Source organism: Panicum hallii, chromosome 8 (assembly GCF_002211085.1).
Source record: "Panicum hallii strain FIL2 chromosome 8, PHallii_v3.1, whole genome shotgun sequence".
In the NCBI taxonomy this organism is placed as follows: Eukaryota; Viridiplantae; Streptophyta; class Magnoliopsida; order Poales; family Poaceae; genus Panicum; species Panicum hallii.
The window spans coordinates 17,954,823-17,974,676 of NC_038049.1; the positions used below are offsets into that span (position 1 = coordinate 17,954,823).

The window sequence follows — 19,854 nt, forward strand, 5'->3', positions numbered from 1 at the left end:
TAAATTCTCTAAAATCAAATGAATTAATAAAATCTTATCGAGCCTGCAATAAATCTAAACAAAATATATTTATGCTTCTAAATTGAAAATTAGGGTGTTAGAGTACATTGGCTAAAAGAATTGCCCAATAGGCATAAAGTAGTGAACAACCCTGCTAAAAACCAAATGGTGGATGGTTGTGACGTACTGACATTTGGCAAAGAAAGGGCAACAAAGTCATGTACAACTTGAACACGAAAGCAAGGAAGGAATTCAGCGAAGCCTTGGCCTATGAAAGACATGCTTGTGGAGGAAGCAAACAGATATTACAAATTTGTAATTTGCATGGAAGTTTTGCGTATGCCGTGCTTGTGTGACGGATAATTGACAGTTATATTTCCCCTGTTTAATTTACTGCCATGCCATCATTCTAGCTGCTTTTCCATCCGTGTTACCCTAATTGGCTTACAGTATCTGCATATGCTAGATTGCAAATACACTGCTAGATCGTAATGTCATTAAACCAAAATACAAGGATCGATCTCACATCCATGAGAGTAGGAGGAGATGGCGACCCTCTCGCCTCCCCAGCCCTCTCCCCTCCCCGACGCCTCCAACCCACCCACCAGCCTCTCGCCGGCGCTCACCCCGACCCCAACGACCAACAGCCCCCCGCCGGCGCTCACTCCGACCCCGGCGGCCACCGTCCCACCCTGCTCCCCCACCCCGGTGTCGAGGACCCCTCCCTCTGGTGCACCGACGGGGCGCAACAAATCCCAACGCTGGTGCCGTGATACTCCACCAACTGGTAAGTCCGGCGGCGGCGACGCTCCTCAGCCCTCCTTCCTAGAGGCGCTGCTGGGAGGTATTCCTGCGCGTTCGTCCCCCGCGGTATCGGCGACTCCCCCCCGAGTCCGCGAGGTGGGCTTATCCCTGGCCCGGACGCCTAGAGCTGGCATCCCGTGGTGAGCCGGCGGTCTCGCAAGGAGCTTCGACGTCTGGAGCGCCGACCCCGGCGGCCGGTTCCTGCTGGCCTCCGCGGGAAGTGCTTTAATTGCCTCTCCCCCCACCATCGGGCGGCGTCGTGCCGTTCCGACGCTCGGTGCTTCCGGTGTCGCGTCATTGGCCATCGGACCTACGACTGCCCGGTGCGGCGGGCGGTCGCTCCATCGGCCCCCCGCTCGAAGCTGGTCTGGAGCCCTGTTCGGGCCTCTTCCTTGCCTGCCACGCCGCTGCTCCATCAAGCTTCAATGGCCCCCTCTCCGGTGGCGGCCCCGACTTCGTCCGGTGACGGCGCTGGCCCGGTGCATCGCCGGCGGCGCAACCGTAAGCGTCGTGGGAAACGGGGCCATTCTACGTCGACACCCCCACCAGGCTCGGAAGGCGCCGGCGACTCTCCGCGCTCTGCCTCTGGCACTGACACCCAGTTGGTCGCCGATGCTGGTACGCCTCCTCGGCGGCAGTGTGTGATCAGCTGCTCGGACGCCATCTCCCAGCGTGAAGAGCGGCTCGCCGGGCAAGGCCTCATCCTCTCAGTGATCGCCGATGATCCTGCCAGCGTGGTGGACCTCATCCTGCCTGCAGTTGCACGCCGGTTCAAGATTGAGGAAAGCTTGCTGTCCATCCACAGTCTTGGACCGGCATGCTCCCTCTTGATCTCACCAGACGAGCTCACTGCTACAAGAATTTTCAATGATGGACGCCCTCTCTCTGTCCCCCTTGGGCGAGTTCATGTCATGAGGTGGTCCCGTTTCCTCCTTTCTTCGGCGGCGACTTTTTCCATCGCGGTGTCTCCCGGGCGACACCATGCGGGCTGGACGAGGAGCCATTGGCGGCCGCATTTACTCCCGTCGCCCCGGTTCCTGCACCGCGGGCCCACCGCGACACCTCGACTCCCTCGACGACCACCCCCCAGATTGGTGACCCCATCCTGTTCACGCCGCCCCGATCCTCCGCGACCTTGTCCGGGGGCAGCCTGGGCCCCGCGACCACCCTGCTCGTCGATGCGCCGGCTGTTTCTGCTACGGGCGGCGATGTTCCCGCCTCTCTGGTTGCTGTGGGCCTGCCTCCGGTGGCCGCGGCCACCGTCGAGTGCGTGCTGCCTGCCGCTGCGCCCTTCATTCCTGCGCCTGCACCTCCGTCGGCTGCGACACCCAGAGACGCGACTGCTGTGGGCACATCTCTGGTGAGCACGAGCACCATTGATGGTGTGCCCCCAGCTGGTCTGACACCCATGATCGAGTCTGCAGTGGACACATCTCTGGTGATCTTGACCCCCATCGATGGTGTGCCCCCAGCTGGTGAATCCACTGACACCGCCGAGGATGATGCTTCTCCAACTGCTTCCCCCGCCGAAGATGATGCTTCTCTATCTGCTTCCCCTGCTGCATCGGTGGTTCCTGCGCCCGCTGCTGTCGAGTGCACATCTCTGGTCTCCCCCACCATTGATGAGGTGTCTCCGGCTGGCGCGACCTCGACCGCCCTCGACGACGATGCTGTCCCTTCTGTTCCCACTGCTATGTTGGGGCCTCCGGAGCTGTGCCCGGTTCCCGCGACTGTCGAGTGCGCACCTCTGGTCCCTTTGTTCACCATCGATGGTGCACCTCCAGTCTGCGCGAACAGGCTCCTCTGCGATGACACATCCTCGCCCCCTGCGACCACGGCGTCTGAGGTGCTGGCTGCCGTCTCTGACGTTGCCCCGATCCCTGTGGGCGACGTTGAGGCTACTGTTCCCTCTTCCGGTACCCCGATGGGGGACCTGCTGGCTGCGACGACTCCCTTGCCAGCTGCGACCACGACCACACCCGTGCATCCGCTGGTCGCTCCTGAGCTGTGCCGCAGGATTCTCCCAGACAATCTGATTGTCTATACTCGGACGCCAAGGAGACGTGATGAAACTCCATCTGCGACTACTGAGTTCTTGAACAAGGTTGTTAAACTTGTGGAAGCCATTGTGCCGGCTCCGGCCATACAAAAGAGAAGGAAAAAAACTGCAGGGCCGGTGAGCATTCTGCATCGCAGCCGTCGGATTGCCAACTTACCCCCTGAAACGGATAGAATATCCGCTTCCATGGTATGCAGGAAGCTCGGGCTGACTGATGATGAGGGAAGGATTTCTGATGAAGCATTGGAACGCTACTCCAAATTCTACATGCACCTCCTTGGCCGCGACCATGTTCCTGCGTTGTCTGCCTTGTTCGGTTGGGATGTCCCACCTGAGGGGCAGGCCCGGATTGCGGCCAATATTGCGGTCAACTTCAAGAGACTATTTCTTTCCTCATTGTTAGGAATAGAGATTTTGATGGAAAAATACCCTCCAACAGATTCTCTAAGTGGTTATCCAAATGTAGCCATTCTCCATTCCGCATTTCTCACTAGCCAAAGATAGATAACAAAAATAGCTTTCTAGAGTGTACATAAGATATAGAAAATCTGTTGGAGAGAAAAAACATATAGAAATCAATTTTTATGCAGAAGGCTCTCCAAATGATAATTTAGAGAGTGAAATTTAGAAAGACTCTTGGAGATGCTCGTTTAATAAATCTGTGTCAATGGATAGAACCAGCATTTTAATTTGGAATGTTCGAGGCCTCAATGATAAGGGAAGAAGAGACAATCTTAGAAAAATTGTTGATGCATCCAAGCCAGCTGTGATTTGCCTCCAGGAGACCAAATTAGCACATATTACAGAACGAGATGTGGTTTTCTTCCTTGGTCGTGATTTCACTCAATTTGTGTTCTTGCCAGCACAGCAAACTAGGGGAGGTATTCTGATTGCCTGGCGGGACGGATCCTTCTCAGTTGATCATCATCTCGTCAACCGCTATTCTATGTCGGTTCTCCTCAGCAGCAAGGATGATCCTTCGTGGTGGCTCACAGGTGTCTACGGCCCTCAACAAGATGCTGATAAGATTTCCTTTCTAGAAGAGCTCCGTGAGGTCCGGGCTTGCTGTCCTGGACCATGGATGCTAGCAGGGGACTTCAACATGATTTATTGCTCTGAGGATAAAAACAATGATAACATAAACCGAGCAATGATGGATCGGTTTTGATGTTTTGTCAATGACCTGGAACTTAAGGAAATCCCGCTGTTAGGAAGGAGGTATACTTGGTCGAATGAACGAGATTCGCCTACCATGGTCAAGCTTGATCGAGTTCTTTGTACTATTGATTGGGAAGACATTTATCCTGAGAGCTTACTGCAAAGCCATGCCACGGAGATGTAAGACCATTGTCCTCTAGTTTTGGGCCTGAGAGAAGGAATTCTGGGAAAAGGGAGGTTCCACTTTGAGAGTTTCTGGCCCCGTTTGCCTGATTTTCATTAGGTGGTCCTGCGTTCTTGGGAGGAACCGGTACAGCCCTGCTGTCCCCTTGAACGTATTTCTGTCAAGCTGAAACGAATAATCAGAGCCTTACAATCTTGGAGCCAGAAGCAAACTGGGAACATCAAGGAGCAGGTCGCGTTGGCCTGGCATATTTTACATCATCTTGAAATGGCACAAGATCACCGGCTCCTTTCTGATGATGAAGATTGGCTGAGACGAGAATTGAAACCGCACTGCCTTGTGCTAGCTTCCCTAGAAAGGAAAATTTCTCCTTTACGCTCACGAGTGCGGTACTTGAAAGATGGCGACACCAATACCTCGTTCTTTCACAAGCAAGCCAGTTTCAGGAAGCACGAGAACTTTATTTCCAAGCTGAAATCTGAAGATCAGGTGGTCACGGCTCAGCAGGATAAGCAGCAGGTTCTCTTCGAGTATTTTGATGGAATTCTGGGTACAGCTGCACAGAGAACAACCACCTTAAACCTGGAAGCATTTCACAGAGCTGGTTTGATCTCTCTGTACTAGATGCACCTTTCACTGAAACTGAAGTGTGGGCAACAACCTGCACACTACCAGCAGATAGGGCCCCAGGTCCAGACGGTTACACTGGTAGATTTTACAAGTCTTGTTGGTCAATAATCAAAACTGATTTTATGGCAGCACTGCTCACCCTACAGCAAGGAGATGCAAGGAGGCTTGAGCTCCTAAACTCAGCTTATCTCACCCTGATTCCCAAGAAGGCCGAAGCACTAGAAGCCAAGGACTATAGAAAAATCAGCCTGGTGCATAGTTTTGCTAAGCTGGTCACAAAAATGATGGCAAACAGACTTGCTCCTCTTCTTGACAGCATGGTGGCTCCTAATCAAAGTGCATTCATCAAAGACCGGTGTATCCATGACAACTTTATGCTAGTGCAACAAACCATTAAGGTACTACACCGCCGCAAGATTGCAAGTCTTTTCCTGAAATTGGATATCTCTAAAGCCTTTGATTCGGTTGCCTGGACCTTTTTGATGGAAATTCTTTCACACTTGGGTTTTGGTCCTTCTTGGTGTACACTCATTGCCAATCTCCTTAAGTCTGCGTCCACTCAGATTATTCTAAATGGGGAGCCGGGGGATTACATCTACCATTAGTGTGGTCTTAGGCAAAGAGATCCTCTTTCTCCCATGCTTTTTATTTTGGTCATGGATGTTTTGAATAGTCTGTTCTCTCAAGCCGATTTGGAAGGTCTGCTGAGACCTCTTCACTCCACGGGACAAAGATTATCTCTCTATACAGATGATGTGGCTCTTTTTATTCGCCCAGAAGAAGCAGATCTTCAGCTTACAAAATCCCTACTGCAGATTTTTGGTGAAGCTTCAGGTCTACACACCAATCTTCACAAAAGTTGTGTGATCCCCATCCAATGTGATAGTGATATTGTTGAAGTGGTAAATGGTAACTTACAGTGTACTACGGCTGCTTTCTCTTCCACTTAGGGCTGCCCTTTTCGGACAAAAAACTAAGGAAGTGTGATCTGATGGCATGGATTGAGAAAATTGCTAACAAACTGCCAGGATGGAAGGCTTCTCTCATGAGTCTATCTGGTCGTGCTGTCCTGGTACGTTCCGTCCTCACAGCAATTCCAATCTACTTGCTGGTGGCGCTGAAGGTTCCTAAGTGGTTCATCAGGGCTATTGACAAAATAAGAAGAAGCTTTATGTGGAATGGGAGAAAAGAGGCCAATGGTGGCTGCTGCCTGGTGGCTTGGGAAAAGGTCATGCGACCACTTGAGCTAGAAGGGCTCGGCATCCATAACCTCGAGGTCATGGGATGGGCACTGCAAATGAGGTGGCTTTGGATAGAAAAAATAAAACCAGATCGCCAATGGGCTGGCCTAGAAATCCCAGTTCACTTGAATACCTCTGCTATGTTCGCTATTTCGGTTGTCACCAATGTTGGTAATGGTGACAACACCTTATTCTGGTCTGACTGCTGGTTGCATGGACAGAACTTAGAAAATTTGGCTCCCAATGTTCTCAAATGTGTCCCCCCAAAAGTGAGAAGAACAAGGATCGTGGCTGAAGCCCTTCATGAGCTAACTTGGGTATCTGACATAAAAGGGGCACTTGGTTGGCATGGGCTGGCTGAATACTTGCAGCTATGGGATTTAATTTCAGGAGCTTGAATCCTCGGGGTTTTTCTCCACTAAATCAGCCTACTGTGCCCTCTTTGGGTCCACTACATTTGAACCTTGGAAGCGTCTGTGGAAGTCCTAGGCTCTGGGAAAATGCAAAACTTTTGTTTGGTTAGCAATCCGTAACCACTGTTGGACAGCTGACCGGTTGCAAAAAAGAGGACTCCCTCACCCGGACCACTGCCCCCTCTGCGACCAAGAAGACGAAATGGTACAGCACATCCTCACAACGTGTGTTTTCGCCAGACAATTCTGGCTCGCCGTCTTGCAGCCCATGAATCTGGTCGCATTGGTCCCTAACCGAAGGACTGTCTCTTTGGCTGATTGGTGGTTGAAAGCTTGGAGGAAAATACCAAAACAGCATAAAAAAGGGTTTAATTCACTGGTCATGCTGGGAGCTTGGATCCATTGGAAACACCACAATGCTTGTGTCTTTGATGGATCAGCTCCTTGTCTCCAAGTTGTCCTGCAAACTTATAAGGATGAAGCTCATCTCTCGCAAGCTGTAGGTTCTAAGGAGCTTAGGGCCCTCGGCGCTGGCCGAGTGACTTAGCTACGCCATCAGGGTGCTGTGGTCAGGTCCTACCTCCTATTTTTCTGTAATAGTCTTCTTTTGAGTTCTGTCCTACCGTCACCCATTCTAGCCCAAGGTGGATGATTGGTTAGTGTAATTGGCTAATTCTCTCTTCTTAATACAAAGATACACAGCTCTCCAATGTGTTCGAGAAAAAAAAATAAAAGTAGAAGATTGTAGCATCTCATATACCAACAACCATTTCTGATTACTTTAAGCGTCCTGGATGAGGTCGATCGCACAATCTCATTCTTTAATCGGATCATCGACTGAAACTACTCTGCTCTTCGAGCCTGCCTCGGTCTCTCCCAAGTCCCAGCGCAGAGGAGGCGCGGTAGTATTAGGGATTGCCGCGTCAGGTCGACAGGAAGTAAATCGAGCATACCTCGACTAAGCCTGCGCGCCGCGGGAATGGGCGGCGCCGCGGCCCTCATCTCCGCCAGCTCATCCTCCTCCGCTTCATCCCCCCTCTCCTCACCCCAGCACCTGCTTCGTCGCCGTTTCCTTCGCTAACACAATCTCCCCATTCTGCAGCAGTGCCCCCCGCGAGCGGCTCGTTTGCCGGGCAGTGTGGCGCTGGGCCGGGCCGGACCGGGGCGAACGAGGCTGAGTCTATTTAACTTTCTCTTGGCCCAGTTCAGCTCAAGCTCAAAAACTGCATGTACTCCATGCATATCTGCGATCGTAGTAAAAGCTTTCAGAACCCCCTCAAAAAAAAAAGTGAAAGCTTTCAGAAACAAAAGGGTTCCCAACAGCATCTTGAACCGTAACTTGCAACTTGATGGGGCAACAAGAACTTAGAAGTATATACGAATTCAGGGTCACCATCGATGAACTTGTAGATCAGAGATGAAGTCCAGTAAGTAATTGGGAATAACATAAGACTGCAGTGTCCTCTTTAATTTTAATAGTTCCCGAGATACGAGATATCAAATCGAGAATTTCAAAATTCCTACAAATACGATACATCAAATCTAGAATTTCGTCAGGATATCAAATGGAGAACTTCCAGTCAAATAGAATTTACAGGGTGTAACTAACGATTGCAGAGAAAAACTTGAAGCAATGAAAAAAACAATGAGATGCTATAATTTTCTTTCAACTTTATATAGCTAGGAGTACATGACACAACCACAATCTGGAAGCTCAAACAGAGAACAACTAGTGCTTGAAGTTACAAAAATACATTTTTTTATTCCCACGTAATTACCACTTCCCAGCATATGATCAGATTGTCAGAAAACAAACGGCGCCATATATAGAAAACAAACAAAATGGAATCTGAGAACAACTTGTGTGCTACGTTTCCATAAATTTCTAATGGAAAACATAGGACTTCAAAGCTGTGAGGCCAGCATTACGAACTTCTTGGTATGGATTTGCTCCTCTAGCCCTGTATCTGACAGGTCGTAATCAGCTCCCAATGGTGGACCAATTTCTTATCTTTTCTCTAGAACATTCCATTTCCAGTGTGTATCTATCCATGCTAGAACATTCCATGATTTAGAATTTTAGGTGCAGCGCCTGTACTGCTAGCTTTTTTTTTTTAAGAAAACGGAATTGTTTCCAGCCTCTGTTACGGTACTGCTAACTGACTTCCATTCTCTTTCTGAATCCAATGCAGGATCAAGCCTTGCAGCCGGACAGGTGCATGTGCAACCCATGAATTGAGGAAGCGAGCGACCATACGATTCCCATCCCCAGGATCCTGAACCTGTTGTTGCTTCCGCTTTCTTTTCCTAGCTCCTCTAGAAGTTCTCTGTGCATTTGGCATCTCTATGCTTCCCTTCTCAAACTCAATGTATTCAGTGCCATGTTTAGACTTCCAAAGCATCTGGTAGACTGTCGATTCGGTGTTTCGGCAGAAGTAATCTATTGCCTTTGGCAGCATGATCTTATTTAATTGTTCCAAGGTTATGTCAGTGTGTATGCAATGTTGTTCCTCACTGAAGATTGCCGATACTGCAGAACTTTTATCTGCAGGCAGCATGTCTTTTGAAGAAGCATGAGGCGCAAAGAGGTTCCCAGCTTTCAGATATTGAGAATGTTGCATGTAACTTTTGCATTTAGACAGTGAGGTCAGCTGTTTGTTGTACTTGGACAGGGAGACTTGACACTGCAGATTTACTTCATTAACTGAATCCAGAGAAACATCTGGCAATCCTACCATGTCTGGACTACTTATACGACGAAGATTATGCTGGTCATGCTGCTTGCAACATAATGGGTCTGGGCAAAACCATTCAGTGCTAAACCTATGAAGATTGTCCCAGTGTTTTCTATGCCGTAAATCAACATATGGTACCCATGAGAAGTCCTGTGTAGGTAGCTGAGTAACTTCTTTCCTAATAGCTTCAACTATAGGCTGGAAATGAGGGGGAAACAACTGCAAGCACTTAACTACGATCCCAACTATATCTGTACTTCCAGAAATTTGTAGCATTACACCAAGAAAAAGTTATTCTCCGGTGCATTATCGTCTTTATGGATAAATTTTAGGCAAGCCTCTATCCCATTATCTTCTGTAATGGAAGGCACCAACCATAGTAGAATCGAAGGGTACTCATTTCCCCGGAAAATCATATGATGTAGTTCCTTGCCCTCAAAAAGGTGCCTGATAATAGAGTTGATGGGCATGTGACGGTGTGGTGTGCCACCAAGCTCTACAAATCTCAGAAACTCGCTAGCGCCATCTGCAAAGTACTCAAATCTTTGAACGACAGATCTGCTCAAACTCATTGTCATTGCGAGTGAAGGCGGAGAAGATAAATGACTTGGTAGCATGTGCTATTAGTTTAGGAAAGGTGGAATTCCTCACCTCTTGTTCCATATGTTGTTTTTCTAGGATTCTCTCCTTGTATTTGTGCAGGGTGTCACCACACTCTTGAGCTGCAAGTTTCAGCTTCTTGCGCCAACGCAATAATGATGAATCAGTGATCATCCTCATGTTGGATATCCTGAGAGCAGCCTCTAACTTGATGTGTGCCATCTCTAGCCTCTCCAAGTTTCCATTTGTATATAGTTTCTCTTTCGCATTGTACCTTTGAACCAGACCAGATAGGACTTGACAAACTGTCTCCTTGACAACTGCAGAACTGACCACCTCTGCATCCGTTCCCTGCTCCGGAAAAGAAATACATACTGGTATACAGTATAGTTGAGACGCCAGATACATGAATGAATATTATGCAGTACTAGTGTATAAAGGTTTTGCTTACTGGCGGTAAGAAACTACCCTTGATTGAATTTCATGGAAGTGGTTACCAGCTATCTGTGGAGAGTAATGTTGTGTGGTAATTAAGATGGCACCTAAGAATAAAGTGATATGGAGTTTCCAGAGAAGAAGGCAGTAGGCAATTAGTCAATAACAGGGTGATTTCAACAACAAGATAAAGAGTATGATACTGAGGGTGGGGAGGACTTTGGCATGTACATGGGAATTTTTTTTACTAAATGAATATTATACTTTGACTTGACTTCATCAGACAAATGTGTATTATTGACTTCGGAGAAATGTGAGAATCTGCACTTCAGGATTGTTGTCATCATTCGAGAGTGGTTGGATTGCTTCCAATGTCTGGTGAACAAGGAATTGTTCTACTGGATGAACGAACCGCCAGTCCGACACATCTCACTTGGCACTAGCATCAAATATTCGAATATTCTTAGTTTGCAGGAATAATTTTCATGCCATGCTTAAGATGCCAGTTCACTTAATGTTGCGAGGTAAGATAACAAGGAGGAGTGATGCTGACGCCCAATTCATGGCAGAGTGAGGCGTGGGGAGGAATTGGTCTTTGCAAAGAAAAGTGTGCTGATTATAGAAGGATCGTTTTTTTTTCACTTTCAAGTTGCCTCAAAATTTTTTGGCTTAACAGCAACAGCAGACTCTGCATTTCACTGTGGTGCTTCTTCACTCCACCAATATCTCTCTCCTCTGCTTCAGGGTAAAGTGACTGAACCATTGCAACTTCATGCGTAAGCAACTTCCTGTGTAATTGAGTTATCCTCAGCATATACTCAACTGGTGGGAACCAAACAATATCATACATGCAAGCCACACAAATTGAAACCAAGAAGAAGTGGCGTGCTACAGTTGCACAAGTTCCTAGTAGAACATAGGACTTCTATGTCCCAGCTGTTATGGTTGTTTTTATTAGAGTAAGCTATAAATTACACCTAACCTTTATAATATATAGGCTGCTAATTATATGGGCCTAATGGAAACAAAGTAGAGGTGCCTGGGCCGTGGCCCAGGGTCGCCAGGCCCTGGGCCCACCACTGACCTGTGCAATGGAAGATTGTTGATCAAGGCAGGATTGTTTTTTTTATCTTAACTTTTAACTGAAAGAACTGCTTCTTTGACTTGACTGAAACATGAGAGCTAATCTGTATGTTGTAACAGGGTGATTTCAAGAACAAGATAAGGGTATGATACTGAGGGTGGGGAGGACTTTGGCATATACATGGGAATTTTTTACTAAACTTTGACTTGACTTGGTCTGACAAATGTGTATTATTGACTTTGGAGCAACGTGAGAATCTGCACTTCAGGATTGTTGTCATCATTCGAGAGTGGTTGGATTGCTTCCATGGTCTGGTGAACAAGGAATTGGTCCACTGGATGAACGAACCGCCAGTCCTCCACATGTCACTTGGCACTAGCGGAAAATATTCGAATTTTCTTTGTTTGCAGGAATAATTTTCATACCGTGCTTAAGATGCCAGTTCACTTAATGTTGTGACGTATTAAGGAGGAGTGACGCTGACGCCCAAGATTAGAGAGGAAAAAGAAGACAAGTCACTCATGGCAGAGTGAGGCGTGGGGAGGAATTGGTCTCTGCAAAGAAAAGAGTACTGATTGTAGAAGGAATGTTTTCTCACTTCAACTTGCTACAAAATTTTCTGGCTTATCTCCTCAAAAAAGAAAAATTTCTGGTTTAACAGCAACAACAGACTCTGCATTTCACTATGTTTTGCATCTGTATATAAATGTGGTTTTTTTTAGGGTCAACGGGAGGGACAGTGAAACGAACCGGATTCCCAAATCGAGAAATCCGACTTCCTGTACTATCGTGATAGTCTCTGGATCAAGCGCTATCACATACAGAACTCATTTCAAGCATAATATCATAGTCATACCTTGCATAAGGTCAAACATGGGTTTAATTATTATATAAATCTATAGGATCTGTAATACGAGGTCCATTACAAGCCACTTGGGCTAAAGCTAACAGACAGAAAATGAAAAACGGTAGCTAGGCTTCTGGCCCATCCTTCATCTTCTGGAATCTCCTCCACAGGCAAACTTGAGCGTAGCACGGGCTTCAATCGTGCCATCCATCATCGTTGGGGTTGAACTCTAGGTCGGATCCTGCATCGTATTAGGCTATCCCCAAAAAATGGGATAGGTCTATATCACCATCCGTATGCAAGCTTTAATGTGGACCATACTAAGGATATAATAAAAGTTCAAGGCAACAAGCTGGGGTTTCCTATGCATACGCATCATCAAGTACATCATCTTCCAAACTCCGAACTCGGGCCATTCCGGTATCCCGGACTCCCAGTCCAACACACACCTTCCAAAACCACCAAGTCGGTGCGAGGACTCCCGCTCCTCGCACCTCAACTGCCCCAAACAGGAAGACATCACTAGAGGGAGGTAGAAAATATGAGTAATACTACCTAATAAGAGCAATAGAAGAGTAGGGTTGTCCATGATCGAGGACGCGGCTATACGTATAGTTTTCACCTTGCAGAGGTTGTACACATGGACCCACTCGAATCGAAGCCAGTCGGGGATTAGCCAACTGGACGACGAGACACCGGTCTACTGAAAAAAAAACTAGTAGCCTCGGTACCATCCGGCTTTCCCGGGTGGCGCATCCTCCCGCAAGAGGTTGCCCCGGGATTGCGAAGCCTCCCTTGCGTCTTAGGGGATGTGAGGTTAGCACCTCCTCCCCCTGCACTGATGCTTGATCCTCCTACCGGCTTGGTACCGTACTTGCTAGCCCCGGACCGGGCCCACCCTCATAATGGGTAATTTGTGTGCACGCTTAACATAGTCCCACTAATCATAGTTACTCTCACCCGGTCCTCATTTGCCGAAGCGAGCATTTTCGTCACATGTGTCTCCACCGCAATGGTCCGCAACTGCACCCATTACGGATGCCCCCAACTCCTCAACCCAGTAACCATAAAGTTGTACCCGCCATAGGTACTCCATAGGGTGTGCCAAGATACACACCTAAGCCCTCGATCCAAGATCGAGTTTAGTTCGCTCGCTCCCAGCTAAAAAGCCCTATGCACCAACTCCTCAGAGGTGTATATCCACTCACGCCAAGACTATTCCTCCATTCCCACACACACACATGCAAGCATAGCAAGGCATTTCATATATATCAAAAGTATGGGATGGCAAGGAGTCCAAGATAATAAATAGGCTATGCAGGTTTATTTCATCGCAACACATCAGGGAGCAATAACATATCTAGCAAGAAATGCCTAATAGATATTTAAATCAGAGATGGGCATGAACCTGGCAGTTCTTCATAGTCCTCCTGGGCCTCCGGGTAGTCCTGGCCGTCGGTAAGCTCCTCGTAATCGGGTCCTATTCATAAATACGTATAAGGGCAAGGGTCAAAGTGCAAAAGTGTACAAAAGATACCAAATAAGATCCAAATTACAACAAGACCTACTCTAACGGATAGTTCATGATTTTAGAAGAATTATGAAACTGGTTTCATAATTTTTGGAGGTCTGGTTGATCTATTATGATTTTTCTAAGAAAAAACCTATTTTTGAAATTAATAAAAGATTATTGGAAAAGGAAAACACAGCACTGACACATGGCAGCACTAGAGCATGGCACGTGGCATGCTGACATCAGCATGACATCCCTGGATCAGTACCTGCTGACGTCAGCGTTGACCGGTCTACGCTGACTGGCCAACTGGGTCAAAGGTTAGTGGGACCCATGGGTCAGCCTCACCCCAAGGCTGACAGGTGGGGCCCTCAGTCAGGCCGGGTAAAATAAAAAAGGAAAGAAGGGCACTGCTCAGGTTCTTGGGCTCAAAGTCTTGGGCCGGCTTGATTTGGCCCAACACGGCTAGGCTCCGCTCAGGGTTCGGCTCGGCCTACGGCTCCGCAGGCCGGCTCCGGCACACGGGTTAGCTGAGATGGGGAGCTACTGGGCTGGCTAGGCGTGGCAGGCTGGCCCACGGTTCACTCTGGCCTGGTTCCTCCTCCTCACCTCTCTCCTCTCTCGCTATCATACGGGTCTAACACGACAGCGATGGTAGGATCCAGCGCGGCTTGGGAAGGATCCAGTGCAACTCGCATTGGTGGGGACATGCTTGTGTGCAAAGGAGGTGTTTGTGCAGGGCTTGCACTGTGGGCGTTCGGTGAAACGCCCACAAGGCGCGTCGCGGCTGTGGCGAGGTGGCATGTAGGTCCTTGGCGAGGCCAAGTCCCAGCCTTGGCCATCGGCTCGGGCGTGCATGCACGCGCGCGGGTTACCGGTGTTCTGGGCCCGCAGCACGGCACAACGGCGAGGAGGCGACGGCGGCAGCGGCAAACAAGGGTGGCGCGACGGGCTCCTATAGGCAAGGCAACCATAGGGGTAGGGTCCTAGGGCTCTTCTACAGAGGGCTCATCGGTGGTGCCGGCAGCACTAGGTTGGCGGGAAAGGCGGCGACCTACCGGCAGCTCGAGTGACAACGGCTTGGTGCGACAGAGAGGCGAGGCAGGCGGGTCGTGGCCGTGCAGGATGCGCGGCTTCATCGATGGAGTCGATCTAGCGCAGGCCTAGTGAAGCTCCAGTGGCGTGGCGTCCTCCGGTGGCTCCTCCTCCTCCTCTGCTCCTTCTCCTCCGTCCTCCCTCTCCTTCTCTTGGTGTGGCGGCGGTGGAAGGGGAAAACCCCAAGGAAGCTAGGGTTTCAAGCGGTGGCCAAGGGGGCTTTATAGGGCAGCGCTAGGGTTTGGGCGCGGGCGTACGCTCCGGTGTCAGCTAGCGCGCGCAGCGCAGGGTAACTTGGGCGAGCGAGGGGGGCAGGCCCTGACAGGCGTGTGCCAATTGGCTGCCGCGCGACAGCACGGTTGCGCCGCATGTCAACGGCTGGCGAAGATGGTAAGGCGAGGGGCGGTGCGGGGCCGGCTGCCCGAGCTGGGCTGGGCCGAGGGCCTGTTAGGCTGCGCGGGTGCGTCAGCGGGCTGTGCGTCAGGTTAGAGAGGTTTGAGTTAGGTTTTGAAATTAATTTGAATGACTCAATTCAAATTAATTTCCACATAATTTCAAACAAAACCAGTCAAATAACATTGGAACAAGGTAGATTCAATTAAATCCCAAATACTCCAAATCATTTCACACTAACATTACGATCCTTATCTCAAATTCATTTAATATTACTAAGAATTCGGGATAGAGAGGTCAAACTTATATGGAATTCTAGCTATTAGCACATGCACGAAAAACTTTTTAAAAATTCACAATTTTTAATTTTTATAACATTCGGGGAAAACTCAGGGATATTACGGAGAGGGTCCCCCACCTGAATTTCATTTCAATTGGCCCCTGAACGGCCGAATCGTACAAAAGAGTTTTACTGCCATTGTTTCTGCTAAGACTTTAAGCTCTGAAGGGACCATCTAACAAGAACCGGAGGAAAAGACTTTAAGCTCTGAACACCTACCATGTACGCATCAGTGTACAAGGAAGGAACCAACAAAGTCTTCGTCCTTGAGACTCTGTATCAGATGAAGGAAAAATACATTATTGAAATTGCAGGTTGTGGCCTCTCAACTACCGCAAGACAGGAGTGATTTACAAATTGCAATGGAGAACTTGGGAGTTGTTCTGTTATTCTCAGTTTGCTCTGGCCACCGAAACAAAGGCTTTTGCAACGTCCCCGATGGATGTCCTGCTCCAGCTTGCCATGGCGGCAGCATCCGGCCGATCGGCCATGGACGCAAAGAAGAAACGAGCTGAGATGTGTGTTCAGGAGGGTCTGCAGAGGGAAGATCGAACAAAGCGCATCCAATTTGCCCAGTAGCAATCGCTATTTTCCGGCCGGATCGAACCCCACTGGCTCATGCACGCAATGCTCGGGAGCTCACCAGAGGCCAGCGAGGCAGCGCGCGGGGCAACGACTCGACGAGGGGGCGTGGGGAAGAGGTGGAGTTTGAATCGGGTGTGTCCTGGGTGTCGGTGGAGGATCGGACAGCCCTCGGCTGCCCAGGGGGAGGACGGTAAATACCGTCCACCCTTGGTCGCCGGTGGCAAGGCCGCCCGCCGGCAAGCCGAGAGCCGGGAAGCGAGGCCACGAAGGGGAGAATGCTCTGGAGTAAACTCTAGGAGCGCTGGCGAGGAACCCGCCGCCACCTGCATCGGCACCAAGCACCACAGCTTCTAGCTGCCTCCTCCGTTCCGCATGCGCAATGGGGTCTGCAAGTGGCCGGACGCCATGGCGTCCCGTCGCACGGTGTGCCGCATCCAAGTCCGACGTGGCACCGCCGTGGATGCAGAAGGCCGTGGCGCGGTGATGTTGGACGAGCAGGCGGACGGGAGGCGGTGCCGCGGCGGCCGCCTACTGGTGTCAGGTTTCTTGAAAGGAGGGGTGTGGGCGTGTGGCTGTGGCGGGCCGTCGTGCCGCCGGATGTGTCCGTGCTGACATGCTGTGATGAGGTGCGAGGCAATGCATAGCGCGCTGCGGCGACAAAGGGGCACCAGAGCTTCAGGTTGAAGAGAACGCGGCGGCGTCCACGCCGAACGTGGCGCCGTGGTGGATGCAGGTGTCGACCGGGGCACGGCGATGGTGAGGGGGGCGCCGGAACCTCAGGTTCACAGCGGCATGATGTGCTCTGGCTCCTCTGCTTCAGGGTAAAGTGACTGAGCCATTGCAACTTCATGCGTAAGCCAATGCACAATGTACCGAATCTCGGACCAATGATGATCGTACACTAAGTGTACGCTTACAAATGCAGAGTGCCTTCTGATTTCCTGTGTAATTGAGTTATCCTCAGCTGGTGAGAACCAAAACAATATCATACATAAAAGACACACAAATTGAAACCAACAACAAGTGGCGTGCTACAGTTGCACAAATTCCTAATGTAGAACATAGGACTTCTCTGCCCCAGCTGTTGTGGTTGTTTTCATCTATGCTCTTATTCTTTATTAATGAAATGACACACAACTCTCTCATGTATTGTAGAAAAAAAGGTAGAGCATAGTACTTCACTACTTCCTAACTATTGCGATGTTGCTTTAAGACCTTCATGATGCAGCTTTCCTCCTCTTGCCATTGTATTTGGAGCATTTAACCTGAATTCTAGCTCTGAGGATATCTATATTTCTGACAGATTTTATCCTAGGTTGTGAATATTAACTCTAATGTTTGATACCTTCCCTATACCATTCTATTTGGAGTCCTTTAGTATCTTGTTTCCCGTGTGCATCCAAATTACATTATTTAAAATTTCAGGCGTAGCTGCGGTGCTGCTGATAGAATTTCCTTTTCTTTCCGCACCCAGTTCTTGAGCGATCTTTGCAATTGGATAGGCACATGTGTAACCCATAAGTTAAGAAAGTGACAGCCACGTATCCGATTCCTAATAAGCTCCTCGTCATGCCCTGGCAATTGCTTTCTCTTACTAGCTACCCCAAAAGTTCTCTGTGTTCTCATGCTTGATCTCCGTATGCTCATGCATGGCTTCTCAACCTGAATATGTGCAAGCCCATGTTTAGACTTCCAAATCATTTGGTAAACCATCACTTCGGCATTCTGGTGGAAGTAATCTATTGCCTTTGGCAGCATAATCTCTTGCAGCTGTTCCAGGGTAATGTCTGTATGCAAGCAATGTTGCTCCTTGTGGACTATCGCCGCTATTTCAGAACTCCTATCCGCTGGTAGCATGTCCTCTAAAGAGCCATGGGGCGCAAAGAAGATTCCTGCTTTCAGATATGGATAATCTGGCATAGAAATTATATCTTCAGACAGTGAAGTCTTCTGCTTGCTGTAAATAGACATTGAGACTTGACAATGCAAGGTAAAACTAATTACTGGTTCTAGCCAAACTTCTGATAATCCTGCCATATCTAGGTTGCTAAAACGTCGAACCTCATGCTGACCATGCTGCTTGCAACAAAATGGGTTTGGCCGGGCCCATTGAGACGTGAAGCTGTTTAAATTGTCCCAATGTTTTTTATGTAATGAATAAAAAGATGGCCCCCATGAGAAGTCTTGAGCAGGCAGTTGAGAAAGTTCATTCCTAATATTTTCAAATGTACAATTGAAATGAGGGGCAAAAAACTGCAAGCACTTAATTGCGATCCCAAATATATCTGTACTCTCTGAGAGTTGAACAACCAAACCAAAGAAGATATTACCCTCTGGTGTACCATCATACTGGACAAATGTCAAGCTAACGGTGGTTCCATACTCTGAAGTACGGATCGGCACCAACCATAACTGAAAGGAGGGATACTTGTTTCCCCGAACGATTTTATGATGTAGTTCCTTGCCCGCAAAAAGGTTCTTGATAAAGGAGTCAAAGGGCATGTGACAGCGTGGTGTGCCACCAAGCTCTATAAATCTCAGAAACTCACTAGCACCATCTGCATACCACTCAAATCTTTGAGCAGTGGATGTAATCAACTCATTGTTGTCGCGGTTCAGAACAGAGAAAACAAATGACTTTGTAGCATGCACAATACGGTTAGGAAGGGAGGAATTCTTTACCTCCCGATTCATTTGTTCGTCTTCTAGGATTCTCTGCTTGCATTTGTGAAGTGTGTCATCGCACTCTTGAGATGCACGCTTCAGCTTCCTACGCCAGCACAGTAAGGATGCATCTGTGATCTGCCACTTTTCAGATGTCTCAAGAGCAGCCTCCAGCCTGATGTGAGCCATCTCTAGCCTCTCCAAGTATCTGTTCGCATTTGATTCCTCTTTCTCCTCATATTTTTGAACAAGACCGGATAGGATTTGGCTAACTGTCTCCTGGAAAATCGCATTACTAACCATTTCTGCCATCAGAATTCAAGCATCTGCAGCATCCAGTCCCTGCATAGAACAAGTAATATATAAAAGTATGCATGAGAGCTTAGATGATGAACTTTGGATCATGAACAAAGACGATTTAGCTTAGCGGTTTGAAGGGTGTACTGTCCACCGAATTGGATGAAAATTGTGGACAGCTAACCTCTGTATAGAGATAAGGATATTAAAGTTGGAACGAGAATGGAGCCCAACACGTTGAGAGCCAAAAGAGGCAGATGGGTCACTAATATAGATGGGTCTGATTGTGAGGGGTGAGGTGCGGAGCAGTTGGCCTGTACAATGGAAAATTGTTGGTCAAGGCAGGATTGTGTTTTTTATCTTAACTTTAGACCGGAAGAACCGCTTCTTTGACGTTGGGGACGCCGCCTTCGGATCTCGCTGAAGGGTTGAAGGCTGATGGGATGGAACAATTTCCCGGGTGGCCCCACGAGCAGGTCAAAGTCTTCGGCCCGCGCTGAAGGGTTGCAATGACGAACCTCTTCCTGAAGGGCAGACAAGGTGAAGTTGGCGTCAGGACTTCAACTGACCAGGCGGCCAGCGATGAGGTGAAGTTTGAATGCCGAAGGTCTACAATGAGGAGGATCGTCGTGTCGAGGTGGATCCGAAGGGCATGATGAGCTGTAAAGGGGGATTAGATGGGAAATTACTATATATCCTGGAATATTTGAGCAATATAGTTATTGAGGGGTAAAAGGGTGTAATAACGGTAAAGGGTAGGTGAACCGCCCCCTATAA

The 19,854-nt window shown here is 48.7% G+C and overlaps 3 protein-coding genes across 3 annotated transcripts; 2 read left to right on the forward strand and 1 right to left on the reverse strand.

Moving 5' to 3' along the window:
* Positions 1 to 546: 546 nt before the first annotated feature.
* On the forward strand, positions 547 to 948 carry LOC112903664 (proline-rich receptor-like protein kinase PERK2). The gene has a single exon (XM_025972896.1). The coding sequence runs from the start codon at positions 547 to 549 to the stop codon at positions 946 to 948; it is 402 nt and encodes a 133-aa protein (XP_025828681.1).
* A 661-nt stretch (positions 949 to 1,609) lies between these two features.
* Positions 1,610 to 3,351, forward strand: LOC112903478 (helicase SRCAP-like). The gene is made up of 2 exons (XM_025972747.1): positions 1,610 to 2,980; positions 3,061 to 3,351. Exons 1-2 carry the CDS (start codon positions 2,213 to 2,215, stop codon positions 3,076 to 3,078), a joined length of 786 nt encoding a protein of 261 aa, XP_025828532.1. The 5' UTR covers positions 1,610 to 2,212; the 3' UTR covers positions 3,079 to 3,351.
* Positions 3,352 to 17,206: 13,855 nt separating this feature from the next.
* LOC112903186 lies at positions 17,207 to 19,305 on the reverse strand. Its single transcript, XM_025972406.1, has 2 exons — positions 19,262 to 19,305; positions 17,207 to 19,122 (listed from the first exon to the last, which is right to left on the reverse strand). Exon 2 carries the CDS (start codon positions 19,090 to 19,092, stop codon positions 17,530 to 17,532), a length of 1,563 nt encoding a protein of 520 aa, XP_025828191.1. The 5' UTR covers positions 19,093 to 19,122; positions 19,262 to 19,305; the 3' UTR covers positions 17,207 to 17,529.
* Positions 19,306 to 19,854: the final 549 nt, after the last annotated feature.

Coding starts and splice junctions, on each gene's coding strand:
- LOC112903664 (XM_025972896.1), top strand. CDS start 547: ATGGCGACCCTCTCGCCTCCCCAGCCCTCTCCCCTCCCCGACGCCTCC.
- LOC112903478 (XM_025972747.1), top strand. CDS start 2,213: ATGATCGAGTCTGCAGTGGACACATCTCTGGTGATCTTGACCCCCATC.
- LOC112903186 (XM_025972406.1), bottom strand. CDS start 19,092: ATGGCAGAAATGGTTAGTAATGCGATTTTCCAGGAGACAGTTAGCCAA.